Source organism: Melozone crissalis, unplaced genomic scaffold (assembly GCF_028551555.1).
Source record: "Melozone crissalis strain CALT ecotype California unplaced genomic scaffold, PUWL_Pcris_2 ptg000057l_1, whole genome shotgun sequence".
Taxonomy (NCBI): domain Eukaryota; kingdom Metazoa; phylum Chordata; class Aves; order Passeriformes; family Passerellidae; genus Melozone; species Melozone crissalis.
The window spans coordinates 10037501-10057020 of NW_026535835.1; the positions used below are offsets into that span (position 1 = coordinate 10037501).

The following is a 19520-nucleotide window of genomic DNA, read 5'->3' on the forward strand; positions in this document are numbered from 1 at the left end:
CAAAAGAGATTTTAAACTCTTTTCAAATGAGGAAATAAAAAAAAAAAAACAACCATGTCATCTGAGCATTGAAAATCAATTCCTGTGTTAAAACTGTCTCATCCTGTCACAACCTGAAAGATGCTGAGATGCCACAAAAGCACCTCCATTAAATTTGCAAGTAAAGAAGACTGGGAAACACTGCCTGAGCAACTTCTGTGAAATCAGGATTCAGTGGCCTATGTAAAATATTAGTTCCTGTCAAACTGCCTTACAATAACTCCAGTGCTGAATCCACCCAGAGCTGGCTCGTGCCATGCACTTGGAGATGAAAGCTGGCATCCTGGAACAAAGGTGGCAGCAAGGAGATGGGGAAAGGAGAGATCCAGGGGAATGGAGACAGAGCCTTGTGAACATCAGAGTCCCTCTGAGAGCCCAAATCTCATTTCTAGTGCCTGATTTCACTGCAGGGATGCCAAACAATTTAACGCTTGCAAAACAGGGAGGACACCTGAGCTTACAGAAATGCCCAGGTCTGCTTCAGTACAAAGAGATCAGTGAGAAAAGGACAAGACTTCCTGCAAGAACTTCTAAACAGGTTGTTTACTCCTTTAAAAAGAGCAAATGTGACCCGAGCCCACGGAGCAGGAGACCCAAGACTCTGGCATCTGGCCAGACTTGACTCTGAGCATTTTATGGAAGGTTAAAAGTGCACCAGATAAAGGACTGGTATTTAGAGGGAGAATATTCTTCAAGATAGGCACTTTCACAATGACTTCCAGTGCTTTTAAAAAATAATCTCAAGTTTCCTAGAGCTGTATATTTTTGTAAAGAGGTTTAGGATGTTTTCCTACATAAATGGCTCTTCAGAAGGATGAGTTGCCCATTTCAGCCAGCATATGAAATCTCAAAAGCTAGGACAATCAACTAGAAAATAATTTCTGCAGCCCATCACATCCTGCAAGCCTACAACTCCTTGTGCAAGATTTACAGATGAGGTTTTTGAATGAATATGCAGCAGTGCTTGGGTTTAAAGGAATTCTCTCTTACCCCATCCTGAAAGTTTCACTGTGCTGCTACTCCAAATTCCTGTAAGATATCCTATGTGGAATACACGATTTCCTGTGCCAGCCAGCGTGTGTGGACAAGTTTTTGGATGCATTTAGGCAGAACTATCTTGCATCTTTGGTTACGCAAGCAGCACATCTGTGTATATCAGACCAAAAGCATTTGCAGAGAAAACACTGTATTAAAATTCCTGGGTTTGCTCTCTCATTCCCAGGGTTATGGGAGTGCCTTGGATTGCTCAACACTGACCCCTCTGTCAGCCTCTAGTTCACGAAGGAAATTACAAATGCAAAGTAAAATGCATGTTTATGACACCTACCACGTCCTGCACCCACTGAACCCTGGGGATATTGCTCAGAAATGCTGGAGGCAATGCTCCTATTCCTGGAACATCTTCTGGCCAGAGCAGGTGTGGATCTGAGCATCCCCCTTCGCTCCAGAGCTGGAGCCACTCCAGTCTCAGGACACAGAGGTAAGGACAGGGATGGCCAGGAGCCCCCAGGGAGTGCTGGGCTCCCTCCTCCTCCTCCCCGGGCTCAGCCAAACAGTGCCAGCAAAAACCTGGGCAAGGAAAAGCTGCCTCAAGGTCAAACCCACAAACCTGGTGATGACCTCGGGGTCTGAGCAGTGACTGCTGACACTGCATGAGAGTTTCACACCTGACCCTCCAAATTTCAGTTCCTTCCCCATCTAGGACCGAATTTTCTCCTCTCTGTGATGCCACCTCAGCATTTGGCCTCCTTAAAGGCAGGAAGGGAGCCCTGGGGTGGACTCAGTGCTCACAGAGCCTCTGTGCAGCTCCCACATGTGCTCTCTGTGCTCTGACACACACGCACTGCTGAGCTGATTTTAAAAGTATAGGATTACAAAGCAAAGCCATTCTGGCACAACTTCTAGTGCTTCTGACACAAAGTGGCCTTTTGGGCCAGTCAGAGGCTCTGGGCTGCTCCCCTGGTGCAGATTGATGCTGAGGAGGAAGCTAGACCAGACTGGAATTTGGGTTTGATTCAAAGGAAAAGTTAAAAAGTTTTGGGGGGGGGGGGGAGCAGATGCTCAGCTGGTCCAAATCAGGAGAGTTTTGCTGAAGCTCACGAAATGATGTCACCACAGCCTCAGCCCTGGCTGCTCATCTAAACACTTCAAGGCTCTTGAGCTGGGAGAGCTCAGGTGGAGCTCAGGACCAGTCTCCTCCTCCCTCTGCCCTGGCAGAGGTTCAGTGTCACAGGAGCTCCAAACCCATCCAAACCATCCCAGCTCCAAATGCAATTTATTTAGTCTATTCCCTCAATTTTTAAAAAGATGATGTTGACACGGCTGCTTCAAGCAGACCAGCTTTGTAAACACAGCCCTGATTTTACAGAGCACTCAGAGCTTGCAGCCATTCCCTTAAAATCACAGCTCTACCTTGACTGAGTGTTAACCCAGCCTGGAAAAACAGCACGCAGTCTTGTGGGCTCTTTCTCTTGCAGGGCTGCTTGAGGCTCTCAATCTTATCTATATTTATTTCTATATTTATTTTTAAAATCTATAATTATATTAATATTTTATATATATTTATATTTATATTAAAATTTCTATGGAAATAATATATAAAATTATAGATATAATATACATACAATAAGATGTATTTAAAATGTATAATTTAAACACATACAAATATAAATATAAATATTTTAAATAGAATATTTAAATACATATTATATTTAATATATAACTATAGAAAAATATATTATATATTATATATTATATATTATATATTATATACTATATGTTATATAATGTATAATATAAAATATATAATATATATAGAATATATAAAATATACAAAATATATAAATATATGCTATATCTATATCTATATCCATATCCATATCTATATAAATATATATAAAATCTCTCTTATTTATATAGCTCCAAATTCTGATGTGGGACATAAATACCAAAGAGCCTTGATAAAAATGGCATTCCAAGCTTAATTTTCCCCTTTGTTAATGGAGCTGTTGAACACAGCAACTCACATTTGTGCTCCTGAAACCAGAAGGCAGCTGGAAATAGTAAATTCAACATTTTTGCTTTTTGAAAGTCATATTTTAAAAATTGTTCCAAGCATTGATTCTATTACACTCCATCTTTGTAGCTGCACTCTTACAAACGTGGGGATGAGCTGCAGCTGGTGGAGGAGCTGGTGGAAGGCAACCCTGTGTGAAACCTGAAAAACCTAATGGCAAACCAAGGCATTCCTCTGGTCACAGCCCCCAGAAAAAGCAATTTAAATCGTGATTCTGCCCTGTATTTAGGCACCTGGCAGTGAAGTTCACACAACTGCCTGCTCCTCATGTTTTGCTCCTCTGCAGACTTTTTCTCCCATTTTCGTGGGTGATCAGCCACATTTCCAAAAGCTAAACCAGAGACAACACAGTCCTGGCATGATTTAACCAAAAATTTTTTTTCCAGAGGGTGTGGATAAAAGTAGCCCTGAGTGGAGGACAAAAAGCACTCCCAAATTTTACACTAGGGATGTGTCCCTGCACAATTCCCCTCCCACTGCTGCCTCTGTGGCTGCAGGTGAGGGAAGAAGGCTGCAACGTTAATTTGTCTCTTGATTTGTGCTTCCAAATGAAACTTCTACCTGACAAGGTGGGGAACAGCTGTAGCATGTGGGAATAGATGGGAGAAGCCACCCATGGGGATGCTGTGCCCTGCCTGAGGAGAATTCCAGCACAGCAACACATCCAAGCCTCTCCACAACACAGGGCAGGGGAACCTTTTTAGGAAAATTCCACCATTTCCATTTCCACCCCAACCAGGGCTCTCCATCTCCTGCATCCCCTGCTATGCCCCTGAGCTGGAGCAGAGCCTTCCCACAAAAAACATCTTTGGAAAGGGTCAGAGAAGTGATACTGACCCTTTGTCTTTCACAACACCATCGAGTTTTGGTGTAAACACAGAGTTCATGTCTTGGGCAGTTACTGAGAAAGTCACTGGCCAAGGGAACAACAAATAAATATCCCAAATAAGTAAATAAACAAATAAAAGAAGATGGTGTTTAAGCTGTGGGGGTCTTTTTGGGAAATGGTACGAAATGGGCCACACAGAAAAAGGCAGCACAACTTTTACAGAGCCCCATTTTTACTGAAAGAATCTCCCTTTTGGAGGCTCAGCTACCTGCATGAACATTTGCAGGGGGCTGAACACATTCCCCTTTTATGGGGAGCCTTCAAACAGGGTTTCTTCATTTTCAAAACGTTCCCAACCAATTTGTCATTTTCCTTCCTCTTAATTTTTTTTTTTGATCAGTGGATGGTGCACACAAAATTGAGCAATAATAACCAGAGGAGGATGAAAACTGCAGCTTGAGAAGGAGCTCAGGATATGATTCCTCCTCACCGGATGCCTGGAAGATGTCACTGAAATTCCCTCTCCCTTAGTGCAACCCGTGTGGAGCCAATATGAACTCCCAGCAAAGTGCTTAAAACCCCATTATTTATAATAACTGTTAAATGATGAGACATTGTTTACCCAGATTGGAAGATAAATTCTCACTTACAGAATGCTCGCCTGACCGTCCTGAACGTCATCTGGTTTTTATTTAAATGCAAAATGAAATTAGGCTCCCAATAACACAGCAGAAGAATTCAATAAGATGGGGCTTTTCACTTACAGTTTAATATTAACATTTTCCCATAAATGTTAATGAATAAAAGTCTACTGTTTTATATATTATCCATGGTGGGGAGACAGCAGGCTAGGGATGGAAGGAAAGCTAATCTTTTCATACCACAAATTAGGATAGATACTTCAAGGAGGACTAAGTGTTCCCAGCAGTGCCAGGGAGCTGGCCCCAACCCTCCTTCCCCTGGGGGCAGCCACCAGAGCTGATCCCATGGGGATGCTCAGGGAGTCTCCACTGATCACTGAGATCCTCCCCCAGCCCAAATCCCTTTGGCTTTGCTTCTCATTTTCCCTGGCCCTCTCTTTCTGCCTGCACACTGTGAACATCAAACACCCAACACCATCACTGCCCAGCACGTCCTGATGCTCTCAGACTCCGGCATGGAGAACAAGGCAGGATTACTGGGAAAATCAGGTGCCTCTTTGTGTGACATTCTGTTAGAGAAAGGGACAGGGGTGATGGGAGGTGAGGGCACAGCTGCAGGCCACAGTGACAGGGAATGATCCAGCATCCAAAGGGAGATGCACCAGGAGCAGACCCTGCGCTGGAAGAGGGGCTGGGAGTGCTGGAAGCTGCAGGGCCACAGGGTTGGCTCACACTGCAACCTTTGCATTGCCTTGGCACTTGACTTCCCACTTACTGCAGAGGGTTTGCTGTGTTAATGTCTGTTTTGCTGTTTGGTGACTCATACTTCACCCTACCTCTCTAATAAGTGTTCATTTAACAGTTTGACTGCTTAACAATTTATTGCACAAATGGGTTTCCATTCCACAGCCTGCTCTCCCATCTCCCCTGGAGAGGGCAATGCATTGTTTATGAGATCTGTGATGGCCTGTGCTGCACATCCCAAAAATCAGCAAATACTCAACAGCTCTCTGGGGCTGCTGGGCTTGGGAGGAGGGACAGGAACTGTCTTGTCTTTATTCTGCCACCACCTCAGCAGCTGCAAGAGGTTTTGGCTCACAAAACAGCTGTAAAAATACCAGTCCTGGTTCAAATGCTGGGACCCGAGGGCTCTTATACTTACTGAGAGAGATATGCCTGCCATAAGTCATATCCTACACAAAAACACCATAGAAAGACTCCTAAAAGGAATGACAAGGTAATTATAGGAATTACAGATGGAAAAATCCCCTTGTCTCTGCCCCCTTCCCAGTGTGGGACCGCTCGGTGTGGGGCAGGCTTCAGGCCTCAGACTTTTAAAGGGAAGATTTAATAAACACTGAGAAATATTTCCAAATATTTAGAAAACCCAAAATAACAGATTTCCAAGCCAAGCTGTGCAAACAGAAAATGAATTTAGAAAACTTGTTAAAAACCCAACAGCTTTTGCGCGCACCAAAACATGTTTGGGTAGCAGGAATCACCTCGTGGGCAGGATGCTGCAAGCAGAGCTGGAGGATGCTCAGCCCTGGTTCAATACCATGGCTCTCCTCTTGCTGCCCCTGGAATCACCAGCAGAAGCCTCAGGGATGCAAAAAGCTCCATGCTTTAGGAGGGACTCAGCAGACAATTAAATGTGAGCAAAGCCAAGCTAGACAGGACAGAGCTTTGAATTTTCCTGTGAAATTCTGGAGCGCTGCAGTTAATTTGCTTAATCATTAGGAGGAAAAACCACAACCCCAAGCAAACAAAAAAAAAAACCCCAACACAGCAGCAAATCTGCAAGGTAAAAAGGGAACTGTGTCTCTGTTCACTGCTTTTGAGACAAAGCACTGGAAGAAAAATGTCCAGTTCCAATAATGTCATAACCTGATTACAGCCTGACCAGAAGAGCTAAAACACTTGCAGAACAATGAGTAAGAAATTAAGTTTTAAATTGAGTGCTGGCCCTATCTCGTGTCACTTCTTTATGTTCCAGTGGAAAGGACAGTGCTGAGCTCATTTCATATCGAGCAGAGTGAGATGCCTGGATGCAGACACCATTTAGTCATCTCCTATATGTTCCTCCCCATTTCTTTCTCTGGGAGGAATGACAAATCCAGGAATGTGACTGCACTTTGTTTTATTATGATATTGATTTTCCCTGCAGAGGGGAAAGTGCCTTTATCCCCCAGGTCTGTGTGCTGGCAGGGAAGGGTTAACAAAATGTTTATCACAAAGCTGGCTTCAGAGTTGAAAGTAATGTGATCAGTAATGAATTTTGTGTTACATTAGGTTGTATAAATGGACAGACAAGCGCAGACAACAAGTGGCCAGGAGTCGGGGCTAATCTAATGATGTAAAAATAGAGACAGCACCAATTATACTTGGGGCCAGCTCAGAGCTCCTGCAGGGACTGCAAATGAATAGGTACAAATCAAATTACTGACTAATAGACGCACTACAAGAGAGGGCAGTCAATGCTAAATACATTAGGGCCTTGTGACCTCTCTGCTCTGAACAGCAGAATCCTAAATTTGACTTAAAAAAAAAAAAATCAAAGAAACTCTTGTTCATTTAAGGAGAGCAACAGAACAATGTTATTTGTGAAATGACTTGAGACACTTTGATATTTTTTGGTTTGTCCCCCTATGGCCATGTTAGGTATGTGGCCCTTGGAAAGCTGAGAGAGGGTTTGCTTTTAGAACAAGGGAAAATACTCTTTGTGCAAAAGTTAAGACCTGATAACAATACAGTTATGTTACATACCAAAACATTTCAAAGCCATGTGCCTCTTTGTGGTGATGTTTTTTACTGCTACTTCACCGGCTGTGTCTGTATCAAAAATAAAATATTTCTTAAATAAAAAGGCCTTGATTTAATAAGAAGAAAAAGAAAAGGAATCTCCCCACACCACAGTTGATAATAAGCAAATGCAGTTGATCAAGATTGTTATCAAATGGCAGAAAGTCAGAGGTGTCTTGTGGCATCAGTGCTCCCTTTAGAATTTTTCTACCAACAGCAATGGACCTGAATTCACATCAGAAATATTCATGGTATCAGCATTCACACCCCCTCCCCCTGAAATAATGCATGACCTGGAAGAAATTCCAGTAAAACCTCCCAGGGCTGGTGGCAAGATTGGATTTGGAGACATGGGAAACGACTGGGAAATTAAAAATGTCTTTGTTGGACCTGCCCAGGGCTGTAGGATGGGGCTGCTCAGGGACACCCTTGGACAGGAGAGAGCAAAAATCCCACAGTGAAGTGCCTGAAATCCCAAAATGTGTGCAAGGCCAATGCTCCTCTCATCCAGTACTTCCAAAATGGTGGCTCCTAAAGAGTCTGAATTTTCCTTTCTTTTCAACCAGGCCCATCCAAATAAACCTTTTGTAGGAAGAACTGAGCTCCTAGACTTGTTGGAGGGGGTAATTTAATATCTGACCCTGGAATGAATATTGTGAAAGTTCAAAGGCTGCTTTTAGCATCGATGTCATTTGATCCACCAGTGGGTTTGCTGCCCAAGCTGGTTTTGCACTGAACCTATGCAGAAATCTCCTGGCAGAAATGCTCTTCAGGGGGAAAATAATTTGCTCTGTGTATCTGTAGCCCATGTCTGAGTTAGGATAAAACACAGCTGAGGAGAGAGAAGGGGAAAATTGTCTTAGAAAAATTAAAGAGGAAGGAAGGAGGAAAGGAAAGAAGGGAGGGAGGGAAGGAGAGAGGGAGGGGAAGGTACCACTGAAAGCTCTACCTCTGTAAAGGGTTAATCCTATTCCTGAATGTACAGGTACATCAATGTCCAGGTGCCTGCTGATCCTTGAATAAAGCTTGTGAGCATGGATATTTTCTCCTCTGGACAAAACCCAAGAAGGATGGTCCTGGCACAGGAGCCACCTTGCTCTCCTCCCTTTGCCTCCCACCTCAGCCAGGCACTGCAGGAAATGTGTGACTTCCCTTCTCCAGCCCCCAAATCTCACAGGAAGGTTCCAAACCCATCCCTCTGCAAAGCTCAAAGGTGTCCAGACCCAGGTTAGGCTCAGCCTTGGGGCTCTGGCTGGGGACCAGGACCCAAAGTGCCCGGAGCCCCAATCCTGGGTATCCTACAGGCCATTCCCTAACACACATCTAATTAGCTCCACTTACTTACATCCCATTAATCAGGTTAAAGAGTTTGCTTCAACATATGAGCTTCCTTCAGCGCATTATGAGCCTGTTGATGAAATCTGGAAGGAATCCAGGCGGTTTCCTCTGAGGGCCAGAGGTGCCCCTCCCTGTGCCACCCGTGGGTAAGGGCTGACCTGGAGGCTGGCAGGAGTTTTGGTATAAAGATGCATCTCAAAAACCATCCTGCTGCTCCCCTACCATAGGCTGATTTCAAATATTAAGCCTAGAAGTGATCAAAATACATTGGAAAGCTTAAAAATGTACTTGCTGAAGGAGGAGGTGAAGCAGAGCATTTATTAATTACAGTATTTTTGGAGGGAAAGATTTCTAGCCTGAGCTGATAATTCCTTCCTGTCCAGTTTGAGTGGAATTCTGTCAGGGATATTTGTCTTCTGGAAGCAGAGTTTCATAAATCACAGTCCTAGGGTGGTTTTTTTTCGGGGGGGAATGCAATATGAAGCTCCAGCACACACTTAAGAACTGCACTGCAAATGTAAATATTGTAGCTGCTTGAAAACAAAGCTTTGCAAGCAAAAGAGGGCACTGACCACTAACATTTGTGTCTAGACTTGCATAATTTTTTTCTTTTCAGTGAGAGTTTGACAGAAACTGGAACAGCAAAAACATCTTTTTTGCATCTTTGCCAATTTATGCCTGCCTTGGAATTAAATGTGTATCAGGGCTGACAGCTTATGTACAGCAGACTCCACTTCAGATAGACATGGGTCATCTGAATAATTGGATAACAAGGGGAAAAGCTGGTTTCCCAATCAAGCCAGCTAGCTGGACAACTGCAGTTATCATTTAGGTCACAAGGAAAGGAGATTTTTGGGGGTTGTTTCCAGCCCTGGTTCTTCTCCCACCCTGTGTCCGACAGCCCTTGGCACGGAGTCAGAGGTGGAACAGCCCCATCCAATCCCCCTTCCTGCAATGCCAGATTATTCCTGATGTTTTCAGCATCCTCCAGCTGGATGTTTGTGCTGTGACCAACTTCTGGATATTTCTGCCTCTGCCAGTGGCCAGAGCCAGGTTGGTGTTGCCAGCCCTGCTTTGCAATGCAATGGGGCAGGTACAAAACAGAGATTGTGGGAATGTCAGCTGCCCAGAGTGCTCTGTGCACCACGAGCACACACTCCCTGCACACCCCTGCAGCCTATCAGCCCTGATTTCTATATAAACCTACGTGTCAGCTATGCCCTAACAGTTAAGGCATTAAAAGAATCTATTTATCTCCTGCCATTAAGTGCATGTCAGGACCAGTCGAGCACTTGACAAAGTCTCACTGTCCACCCTACTGCCCAGTTTGTGTCCACACATTGGACCCCAGCACTGCACATGCACAGATCTTTACATTCCCAGCTAGAAATACTCATTAGTTTGTGCTGAAGTTTGAGTAAGATTTTGCAAGTTTTGTTAAAACTCTGTAAAATCTATTTAAGGACAGAAGAGAATGCACAGAGCACAATCAGGGGTTAAAGCATGCAAAACATAAAGGCATGAATAAATTGTTATTTTAGGATTATTAAAAGGATGATAAGTTCCATAATTTTGAGTCCAATGCAGAAATATAAACACTGGTTTTGAAAGAAGCAGCAAGATAGAAAGCAGTTACCAACAAAGAAACCTCCAGTGTCCTTTCTGCTGAACTCTTTGCTGTCATTTCACTGTGGTGAGTGGGCAGCAGAGAACCCAAGGAGGAAAACTGAGTTTTTTCAAAGATAATTCAGTTCAGCCAAGCTTGGTTACGATATAAGTGGTTTGAGGGAAGTGAAAACTCTCCTACTTGTTATGAGCCAACAAAGACACCTCTTTTTTGAAGTGAGGGTAATGCAGCTCCACGCTTATCTCTGCCCATTTATTAGGCAGCAGACAGATGAGAGCCCTGTGGTGGAATGGTGCTGGCAGCCAGCTCCAGCCCTCTCCCTCAGTGAGTGCAGCTCTCCAGGTACATCTGAGCAGGAGGGAACTTTTTCTGTCTGTCTGCTAAAGAGGAACAGCTCAAGAGCTGTTAGGGGATGGAAGTGGAAAGGGCACGGGAGTTCACCCTCTTATCACCAGGTTTTCTCTGCTGCTCTGAGTCACCACATGCCCAAATCCTGAGAATAAAGTGTGTTAGTGGGGGAGAGAGTCCCAGGACAGGCAGGGCAGCACAGAGTGTTAATGACAGGGAGAGGAGGGTGCTGGGATGGGGTGAGCTGGGTCAGTGCTCATGTTACTCATTATTGCTGCGTAAAATCGCTGCTCTGAGATGGCATCTATCTTACACTCATTAGGGAGATTTATGGGGCTGGAGCAAGGGCTGGGAGAAATCTCTCTGGATGAATATTAACTCAGTGATGGCATCTCTATAAACAGCTCCTTTCTGTCCTTACACCTGCAGGACTCTGAGCCTCATGCCAAAGAAGCTGGCACTGGCTGCCATCAGCTGGGTTTGGTGAAAATGGAAGGAAAATACAGAGCCCTGTCTCTGACAAAGTTCTTGGTTTACAATATAATACACTGTCAAGTCTCCAGGGCAGCCAGTCACCCTAACCTGGCACATCTGGAAGGCTTCAGCTTTCAGAGGAGCTATTCCCCTCACCTTTCCCCTTCCACACACAGCCTGAGGGGTGCTGACCCATTATCAGCAGTGGACACCCTCCCAAAGTTCACACTGATCACAGCCTGGGTCAGTGAGTGATGAAATATGTGCCTTTCTCTATTTTCATAGCCTGCTTTTTCCACCTTCCCAGCCCTTTACAGACATGAGCTGATTGAAGTCCACACCAGCAGTGTGAGGCATGTCTACCCTCAGTGCACTGGTGGAGCTCTGCAGTCATGGACTCCTGAAGTGTCCTGGCCAAGGCAAAAAGCTGGTGAGGATTTGCACCACAGCAGCAGCAGACCCACCCTTAGTGCTCAACCAAGCCTTTCAGTTAATTCCAAATCTAACTCATCCTTTAGTTTCATCTCTCTCAAGATGGAAAGCAGAGGAAGGACAGCTGGCAAGGTGACCAGCTGGGTTATGGAGGGGTTTCTGCTGCCTGGACCTACAGACAAGGGCTAAAATCCTGCTCCTCACATCCTCCTCCTCCAGGCTGTGGGAAGCTGCTGCAGTTTGGTACCTGCTCCACAGAGTGCAAAGTCAGGATGAGCCCTGATGGGAGAGGAGCAGGGAGAGCTCAGAGCAGCACAAGACCCTCAGTGATACATGAGGGCAACAGCAAAAGGAAGAGACAGCTCCTGCTCTTCCTGAAAGACCCATAGGTGGGCATTCCCACACCTTGCTGCTGGTTTCTCCTCTTTTGCCTTCCCAGGGAAGCTGCCAGCAGAGTGACAAGTGAGTTGGCAGCTGATGTTAGGGGCCAGCATCACTCTGAGGTGTTTTTACCGGAGGTATTTTTTGGAACAAGTAGAAATTGATGGAGACAATAAACCCACAGTAACTGTGCTTTAATTCCTGAGCATCTCCTGCCATGGGGCCCCTCCTGACAGCCTAATCTCTGACGTGCCATTCCATTTACTTAAACAGATGATACAATTTATCAATATAATGGACACTGATGAAGATGGATTAATTTGGATTACAGAACCAGCGCTTCACAGTGGCTCTATTGAGGACACAAAATGAGGATATCTGTGATGATGGCATTGTTTGGAGCAGCAATCTGCACTGGAGGGATGCAGGAGAGCCCTTGTTCTGGCTATATGATAAGGGAACTTCATGTGCCAATATCTCAGGATGTGTTTATGTGATCTACCACTAAGTTCCTTTTAGAAATTACTTCTGAGATCCCCACAAATAGAGAGAGATAGAGAGAAATAAAGAGAGAGAGAGAGAGAGAGAGAGAGAGAAATAGAGAGAGGAGAGAGAGAGGAGCGTACAGAGGAAAAAAAGCGAAACTTAAAAAAAAAAAAAAATTAAATCAAAATCACCATTGGGTGAGATGTACGTGATCTCTGATCACACCTCTTCTTTGTACCTGTTCCTGATCCCACCATGTCCCTGCTGGGGGACTCGCACATGGCGTCGGCCAGGCGCTCGCGCAGCCCCTCCTCGCTGGGCTCCATGGAGGACATGTGGCGCAGACCGAAGCTCTCGGGCCAGCTCCCACACACCTCCAGCAGCGTCACGCTCCGGTCGAAGGCACCTGTGACACACACAGACACAGGGGACACGTGAGGGATGCTGGGGGAAACGGCTGCTCGCTTTGGAAATGCAAAAACCTTAACAAAAATACAACAAAGGAAAAGTTCGCAGCGCTGGGAACTGCCCCTCCTGGCTGGTTCATCTTCAAAATGGATGTTCAATCTTTTACACCCCTGGGGTTTGATCACCCAGCCCTGGCCCCTCCCAAAGTCTGTCAGTCAGCTCTTCTTTGCCATTTATCAGTGCAAACTGCTTTCCTGTAACTGGATTGGAGGTCAGGTGTTGCCTGCCTCACCCCAAAGCACCCCAAGCTTTTCCCTTCCCACCTGCCCTGTGGATGCCATGGGACAGAGAGAGAGAAAGGGCAAGGGTTTCTCACAGCGGCTTGTGAGGAGTTTTAGGCAGCTGGAAGGATGTGATAACCTGTTGGCTATAAACAATTTGCAGGTAGTGTTTTTCTGCTTTATTTTTCTGTTCCTCTTAAGGACAGCGTGTGAGAAAGATGTTTCTGTTACTAAGCCAACAGAACAGAATCTATGGTACCACTCCATAAAAACCACACGGTTCTTTTGAATAAAGCCTGAATGAATCCTGATTGAATGAATCCTGCCCCTCACCTGTTCCTGCCCCAACCTCAGTGCAAGAGTGAACTGCCCCAGGTAAGGGACACCTGTGCAGCCTTCTTTGTATCTGCCCTAGACACCCCAGGCTGTCTGATGGCAACAATACAGAGGAAAAGGGAACCATGGGGAGAACAGAGGACATCTAAACTACAATAACATAACTATACACCACTAAAGCTTTTCTTAATATTCACCCAATAGCTATCCCTTAATTGTGAGAGTCAATTATCTCATTATCCATCTGTAACAGACACCCTGGCACCAGCTTCCTCCTGTGTGTGCTGGGTTTTGGGTGCCTGAAAAGCTGATTTTAGCACATGAGTTAAAGGTTGGTGTTACAGCACAGCACAGTAGAACCCTAAGTATGAGCCAACTTTGACCAAGAAGCTGTAATCAAAAAGGTGAAATTAAAATACAGACTGGTATTAAAATACATAATTAATACATTCTGTAATTAAAATACAGACTGGTGAGAGTCAGGAAAGCAGCACAATAACACAAATGTGAATGGCATGCAGGTATTTTTATGTTAGACAAATAGGAATTATTTTTTAAGTTGATTATTCTTCCACTGGGATGCTGCTGAGATGCTTCTTCCCCCTCCTCATCCTGGACAATGGAAAGACTCATTTTGTCTTTGCTAATGGGAAGAAAAATTTACCTAAATTCCCGTTCTTGCTCTGAAACAGAGAAGAGGCAGAGCTGCCTTGTGTCTGACGAAGGAACAAATGGATCAATTCCCTCAGTTTGGGATATCTGTGGGTTTTCTCTGGGAAGTTTTAGCTCAAATGTGCTCTAACAGAGGCTTTTCCACCAGCAGCCCCTACTGAAGACTCTGGCTCTTGTGAGGGAGTGCACGTACCTACAAAAGATCCTTCAAATAATTCTCTGACTTGCAGTTATTACCTCATTCACAGCAGGGTATGATGTTCTGCCGAATGCAAAGATTAGATTCTGAATTCAGGATCACTTCAAAGTACAAATTAAAATTATTCTCCTTTATTACACAGCAAGTCTTCTGCGAAGGCTTACTTAAATCATTCCCACTTGGAACAAGATTACAGTTATGCTTTGTTCCTTCAAGCACATACCATTTACTCCACTATTAGGTAACTGAATATGCAGCGTTTATTGTGCCTGGTTTCTGCCAGCCTAGCGAGGGGAAAAAATGCAAATGCCAATGTTTCTCAGAGTTAAAAGTACATGAAACACGTCCTTGTTATCAGCCCTTTGGTTTTCCCCTTTGATCAGCCGTCAGAAACTATCTACACTTGTAGTCTGTGACTGTACAGCCTCACAGCACACCCCCTGCCTCTGACAGGTGGTAATAGAAAGGGTGAGAGACCAAGCCCCGCGGCAGGCGGCCCTTCCTCTGATAACGCCCCGAGCACGGGCTGATAACGATGGTAAACACTCGGGCAGCCAGCGAATCCATCCATCAGCAAAGAGGGGCTGATAATTCCGAGCTCTAATGGCACGGGCTGCAGCGCCAGGGCTGGCATTCAGGGATTTATATGGGCTGCACTGGTGACTCCTGGCTCCTGAATTTCATCGGCGCTGATTTATCTGCTGGCCTGGCTGCAGAGTGGATTCCTGGCACTAGAGAACCATCAGCACTGAGAGGGACCTCTAGAAAACACTGAGGTGGACCTCTGCAAAATGGGGGAGTGGATTCCTGGCATAAGAATACCATCAACACTGAGAGGGACCTCTAGAAAATGGGGGAGTGGATTCCTGGCATAAGAAAACCAAAACCACCAACTGAGATGGATCTATGCAGAACAGTGGAGTGGATTCCTGGCTCTAGAAAACCATCAAAACCATCAGCACTGAGAGGGACCTCTGCGAAATGGGGGAGTGGATTCCTGGCACTAGAAAACCAAAACCATCAACACTTGAGAGGGACCTCTAGAAAATAGGGAGGGGATTCCTGGCACTAGAAAACCATCAGCACTGAGAGGGATCTCTAAAAAATGGGGGAGTGGATTCCTGGTACCAGAAAACCAAAACCATCAGCACTGAGAGGGACCTCTAGAAAACACTGAGATGGACCTCTGCGAAATGGGGGAATGGATTCCTGGCACTAGAAAACAAAAAACAACACTGAGAGAGTTCTCTAGAAAATGGGGAGTGGATTCCTGGCACTAGAAAACCATCAACATGAGAGATACCTTGACACAACGGGACTGTGGCTCTCTGTGATACACACACTTGAACTCTGGATGAGTCCCAGTTTCAACCCAGACGAGGAATGACCAAATATTTCAACTTTTAATGGCTCTCTGGATTTATAAAGATGCTCCAGTCTACTAATTTGTTTTAAAGTGAGGGTTCTTGAAGCTTGTTTGAGAAAATGCAGGGAGGAGGCGAAGTAATTGCGTCGATGTTTAAATCTCTACAGCATTTTCATGATGTCAGCTCTCCTAAAGGCAGGAGGAAAGGCAAAATTTGGGGGTTTTTTTAAAAGCTTTTTTCCCCCAAGTAATCCTTCTACAGTTTCATGCAGCCCTGAGATCTCCTCTCCAAGACCCCACAGATTTCAGGTGTTTTTGACAGAGCTGTTCATGTACCCTGAGAGCGATCAGGACTTTTAAACCTGCTTCCCAAACCCCAGGGAAGCAGCCAGGGACACGATGAGCTCCCACAGGTCTGCAGGGCTGTGCCAGAGATGAGAAATCTCCTCTTTCCTGGTGTCAGCCCTTATTCCAAAAGTGAGAAATGGGAGCATTTCTGCTCCTATAAGCAGACATATGAATAATAAGGCAAATGGCTTTTGAAGCTCTGCCAAGATGCCTGCTTGTGTGTACAGGGAGAAACTTCATGGAGTGCTGGGCTCTGGCTCCTGAGATCCTTGAGTGAGAGCAAAGGAGACAAGTGCAGTGCTACCTCTGCAATCAGGGCCAGGAGCTGCCAAAACTTCTTAGCAGCAACGTGTGAGGCTGCAAGTGTTAATGCAAATGCAGGTTAGAGGGATTAACTGCACTGAAAGTTTGCTTGTTAAAAAAATGCAGGGCTGGGGAAGCTGTAGTTTTATCTTTCCTCCCTTTTCACTCCTTCTCCGTGGTAGCAGTGCACATCTGGCAAGAGCATTGATAACCAGACATCCAGCTGGGATTCAGCAGCCACCACTGCAGCCCGTGGGTGATCACTGAGTCAGGCAGAGGAGGTCCTTGCTCCATCATCTGCTCTGTGCTGCAGTGGAACCCACAAATCCCCCCTAATTTCAATGGGTGATCACTGCCTGAATCAGGCAGAGGAGGTCCTTGCTCCATCATCTGCTCTGTGCTGCAGTGGAACCCACAAATCCCCCCTAATTTCAACACAGACATTGATAAAACGGGTTCCAGGTAAAGCTGAACATGCAGAGTGTGACTGAGGTTATTCAGGATGTGGGGGTGGAAAAGGGGACCTTGCTTGGGCAGGCAGGTTCCTTCCTCCTGTAAATCCCTGTCTCTGCCCCTCTCTGATGTAAAACAAAACTGTTTCAAGAAAAACAAGATTTATTGTCATGGACCTTCCTATTCCACTTGTCAGTGCATCAACAGACAGCATATGTAGCACAGTAAAAGAATTCAATATTTTTTTCAAGGCAGAATGAAGTTCTGGGTATTTTTACACCTTGCAGAGTGACTCTGGAGAGTGTGCCATGGCAATGGGCTGCTTGGTGCCAGGAGCCTTTGGGTGCTTTGCCCTGCCTACATCATTCCCAAAGGCACAGGGGCTAATGGCATTAAACTTCCACTGATAGCAGCCCCGCCTATCTCTGCTATTTATTATATTGTAATCTCTCCTTGCGGCTGCCTCACTCTCCCCTTTTCAATCCCAGTATCTCACTTGATAAGGTATCAGATTCCCCATCACTGACCAGCGAGGAGTTTACAAACAAACCTGGCTGGAGAGTCCTGCCCCCAGAATGGCCAAACCAGAACAGAACCAGGGCACCCACAGGGCTGAGAAAGCTCCCGCTGATCCAGGGATTACTGAGGGCTGAGGGGAGGCAGGCTGAGAGCCTGCTGAGCCCTCCTGCCAGCCACCAAGGCCAGCCCTTGACGTGGGCACCCAAATTCCCTCTGTCCCCAGCCTGGACACAGCATGGGTGGGGAACAGGTCCCACCTCAAAGGAGAAATTCATTTAGGAACAGCTCAAGGGTGAGCAAAGCAGGCATGATGTGAGTCTGGCAATTACTTGTGAAATCCTGGTGAAATCTCATTAAATCACCGAAAAGAAATCTTATTGACTTAAAATTGTGTCAGTATTTCATCCTATTGCACGGTGCTTTCAAGGCTGCAGAACACTCATTCTTCTTTATTTATTGAAGATGAAAGTGGGTGGGAATGAAGATCATCAGCCTCCCGTGTATGATATCCAGGCATCATCCCAGAACCCCAAATCACCCAAATGGAACAAGCAGCACCCTTGTCTTGACCATACAGGTCCACAGTGCTCAGTTTTGCAATTCCAGCCCAAATGCTCTGAGCTAATTCTGCTTCATACACAGAATTTTCCTAATAAAACTTTAATTTTTGCCTGAAATCAATCTCCCACTTTCTTTCCACAGATATTTGCCTCTCAAGGAGCACCACCCTTTTCTCTTGCCACTGCTGATGGAACAGAACCAGGTTCCCATCTTTCTGCTCAACATTTTATTAATGGCAAAGGCTTCTGTCATTACTCACACCAAATTACCTTGCTTAGACACACAGGATTTGTCTCTAGCATTGCAATTGTTTCAAGGCTTTTAATATAAAAGCAAAATAAATTTTACTGAAGAAAGGAAAAGAAAACCCACCCTAAAGCTTGGAAATGCCCTTTCATTTCAAAGCCGAGAAAACCAGAGAAACTTCTTCTCTCTAGTAGTAAAAAGTATTTTTACAAAATGTTTTAATGCTTCTAGTGTGTTATTTTTCTAAGTCAAAATAGCTAAGCTAAATCTTTCACCATAGCTCTTTAATTCAAAAGCCAGGGGAAATTTTTTTCATTAAACCTCTGGACGGCTTTGTTTAAAATATGAAATCAAGTAGCTCCATTTCCTGTCTTCTAAGGAACAGTAAATCAAAAAAGAGAACGTTCTCCAAAAATATAGTAATGGTTCTATTAAAGAGCTTGACAGTTTTGAGCCTCACCTTGCATATTGCAACATACGTGTGAGCAAAAATACCAGAGCGAAGAGGAGGGGAAAGAACCTGCCAGTTTTAATTGATAAAAGATGCACCCTGATCAATGGCATGCATTGACCCTGGTGATGTCAGACCCTGAGGAGCCACCAAGAGGGACAGAAGGGTTCCCCATCCCCTCTCCTGCTTTTCCAGGCATTTCCAGAAGCAGGAGAGGATTCTGGAGGGGCTCTTGGTGACCCCGGCCAGGAGCGGGAACCCCTGGGCGTGTGAGGAACCAGCACATGGAAACTCCTGGCCCAAAGCAGTGACTCAAACTGCACATACCTCCTTTGAACATGAAAGGTTGAACTTTCCTACAGGCCCTGCCAATTCCCTTCCGTGCCATAACTTTGTGATTCCAGCAGGAATGCCACAAAGCGGCCGCTCTGAGCACTTGAAGGGGAATCCAAGCAAATATTTGAGTGTGGAGAAGCAACATCCCCCTGAGTTGCCCTGGATCTGGTGGCTCTGTGCTCATGGCACGTGCTGCTGCTCCTCTCCTGTGCATGGTTCACACGCTGCCACCCCTGTGTCCCACAGCACACCAGGTACCAAGGGACAGAACACTGGTACACGAGGTGTGAGTGTTAATTATTGCCTCTGGAAACCATGGCAGGAGCCACAGCCTTTGGAGTGACTCTGCTCCCTGTCATCCTCCCTCCCACAGGGTTGCTTTTTTTCCAGAACTGCTCACAGTTCTGCTATAAACAGGACATTACTCACCAGCTCTGTATCCTGTGAGCGCATTTAATTAATGGAGCCTTCAGCCGGGGTACCCAGTCCCACAGCAACCAACACTTCCAAATGCTGAATGCCTTTCAACTCTTGGCTAAGTCAGGCTGAGAAGTTGCTCATCCCTCCT

General features: G+C 45.4%; 1 protein-coding gene across 7 annotated transcripts in view; it reads right to left on the reverse strand.

The window, feature by feature from the left end:
* Positions 1–19520, reverse strand: part of BCAS3 (BCAS3 microtubule associated cell migration factor) — a 296812-nt gene that overhangs the window by 8088 nt on the left and 269204 nt on the right. For 2 of the 7 annotated variants that reach the window (XM_054287006.1, XM_054287007.1), the window contains one exon: positions 12712–12879. In XM_054287006.1, the coding sequence (XP_054142981.1) occupies positions 12712–12879 (168 nt within the window). Of the gene's footprint in view, positions 1–7351; positions 7418–12664; positions 12880–19520 lie in introns of those variants that run through there. The other 5 variants (XM_054287013.1, XM_054287011.1, XM_054287009.1 and 2 more) reach the window with 5 other exon arrangements.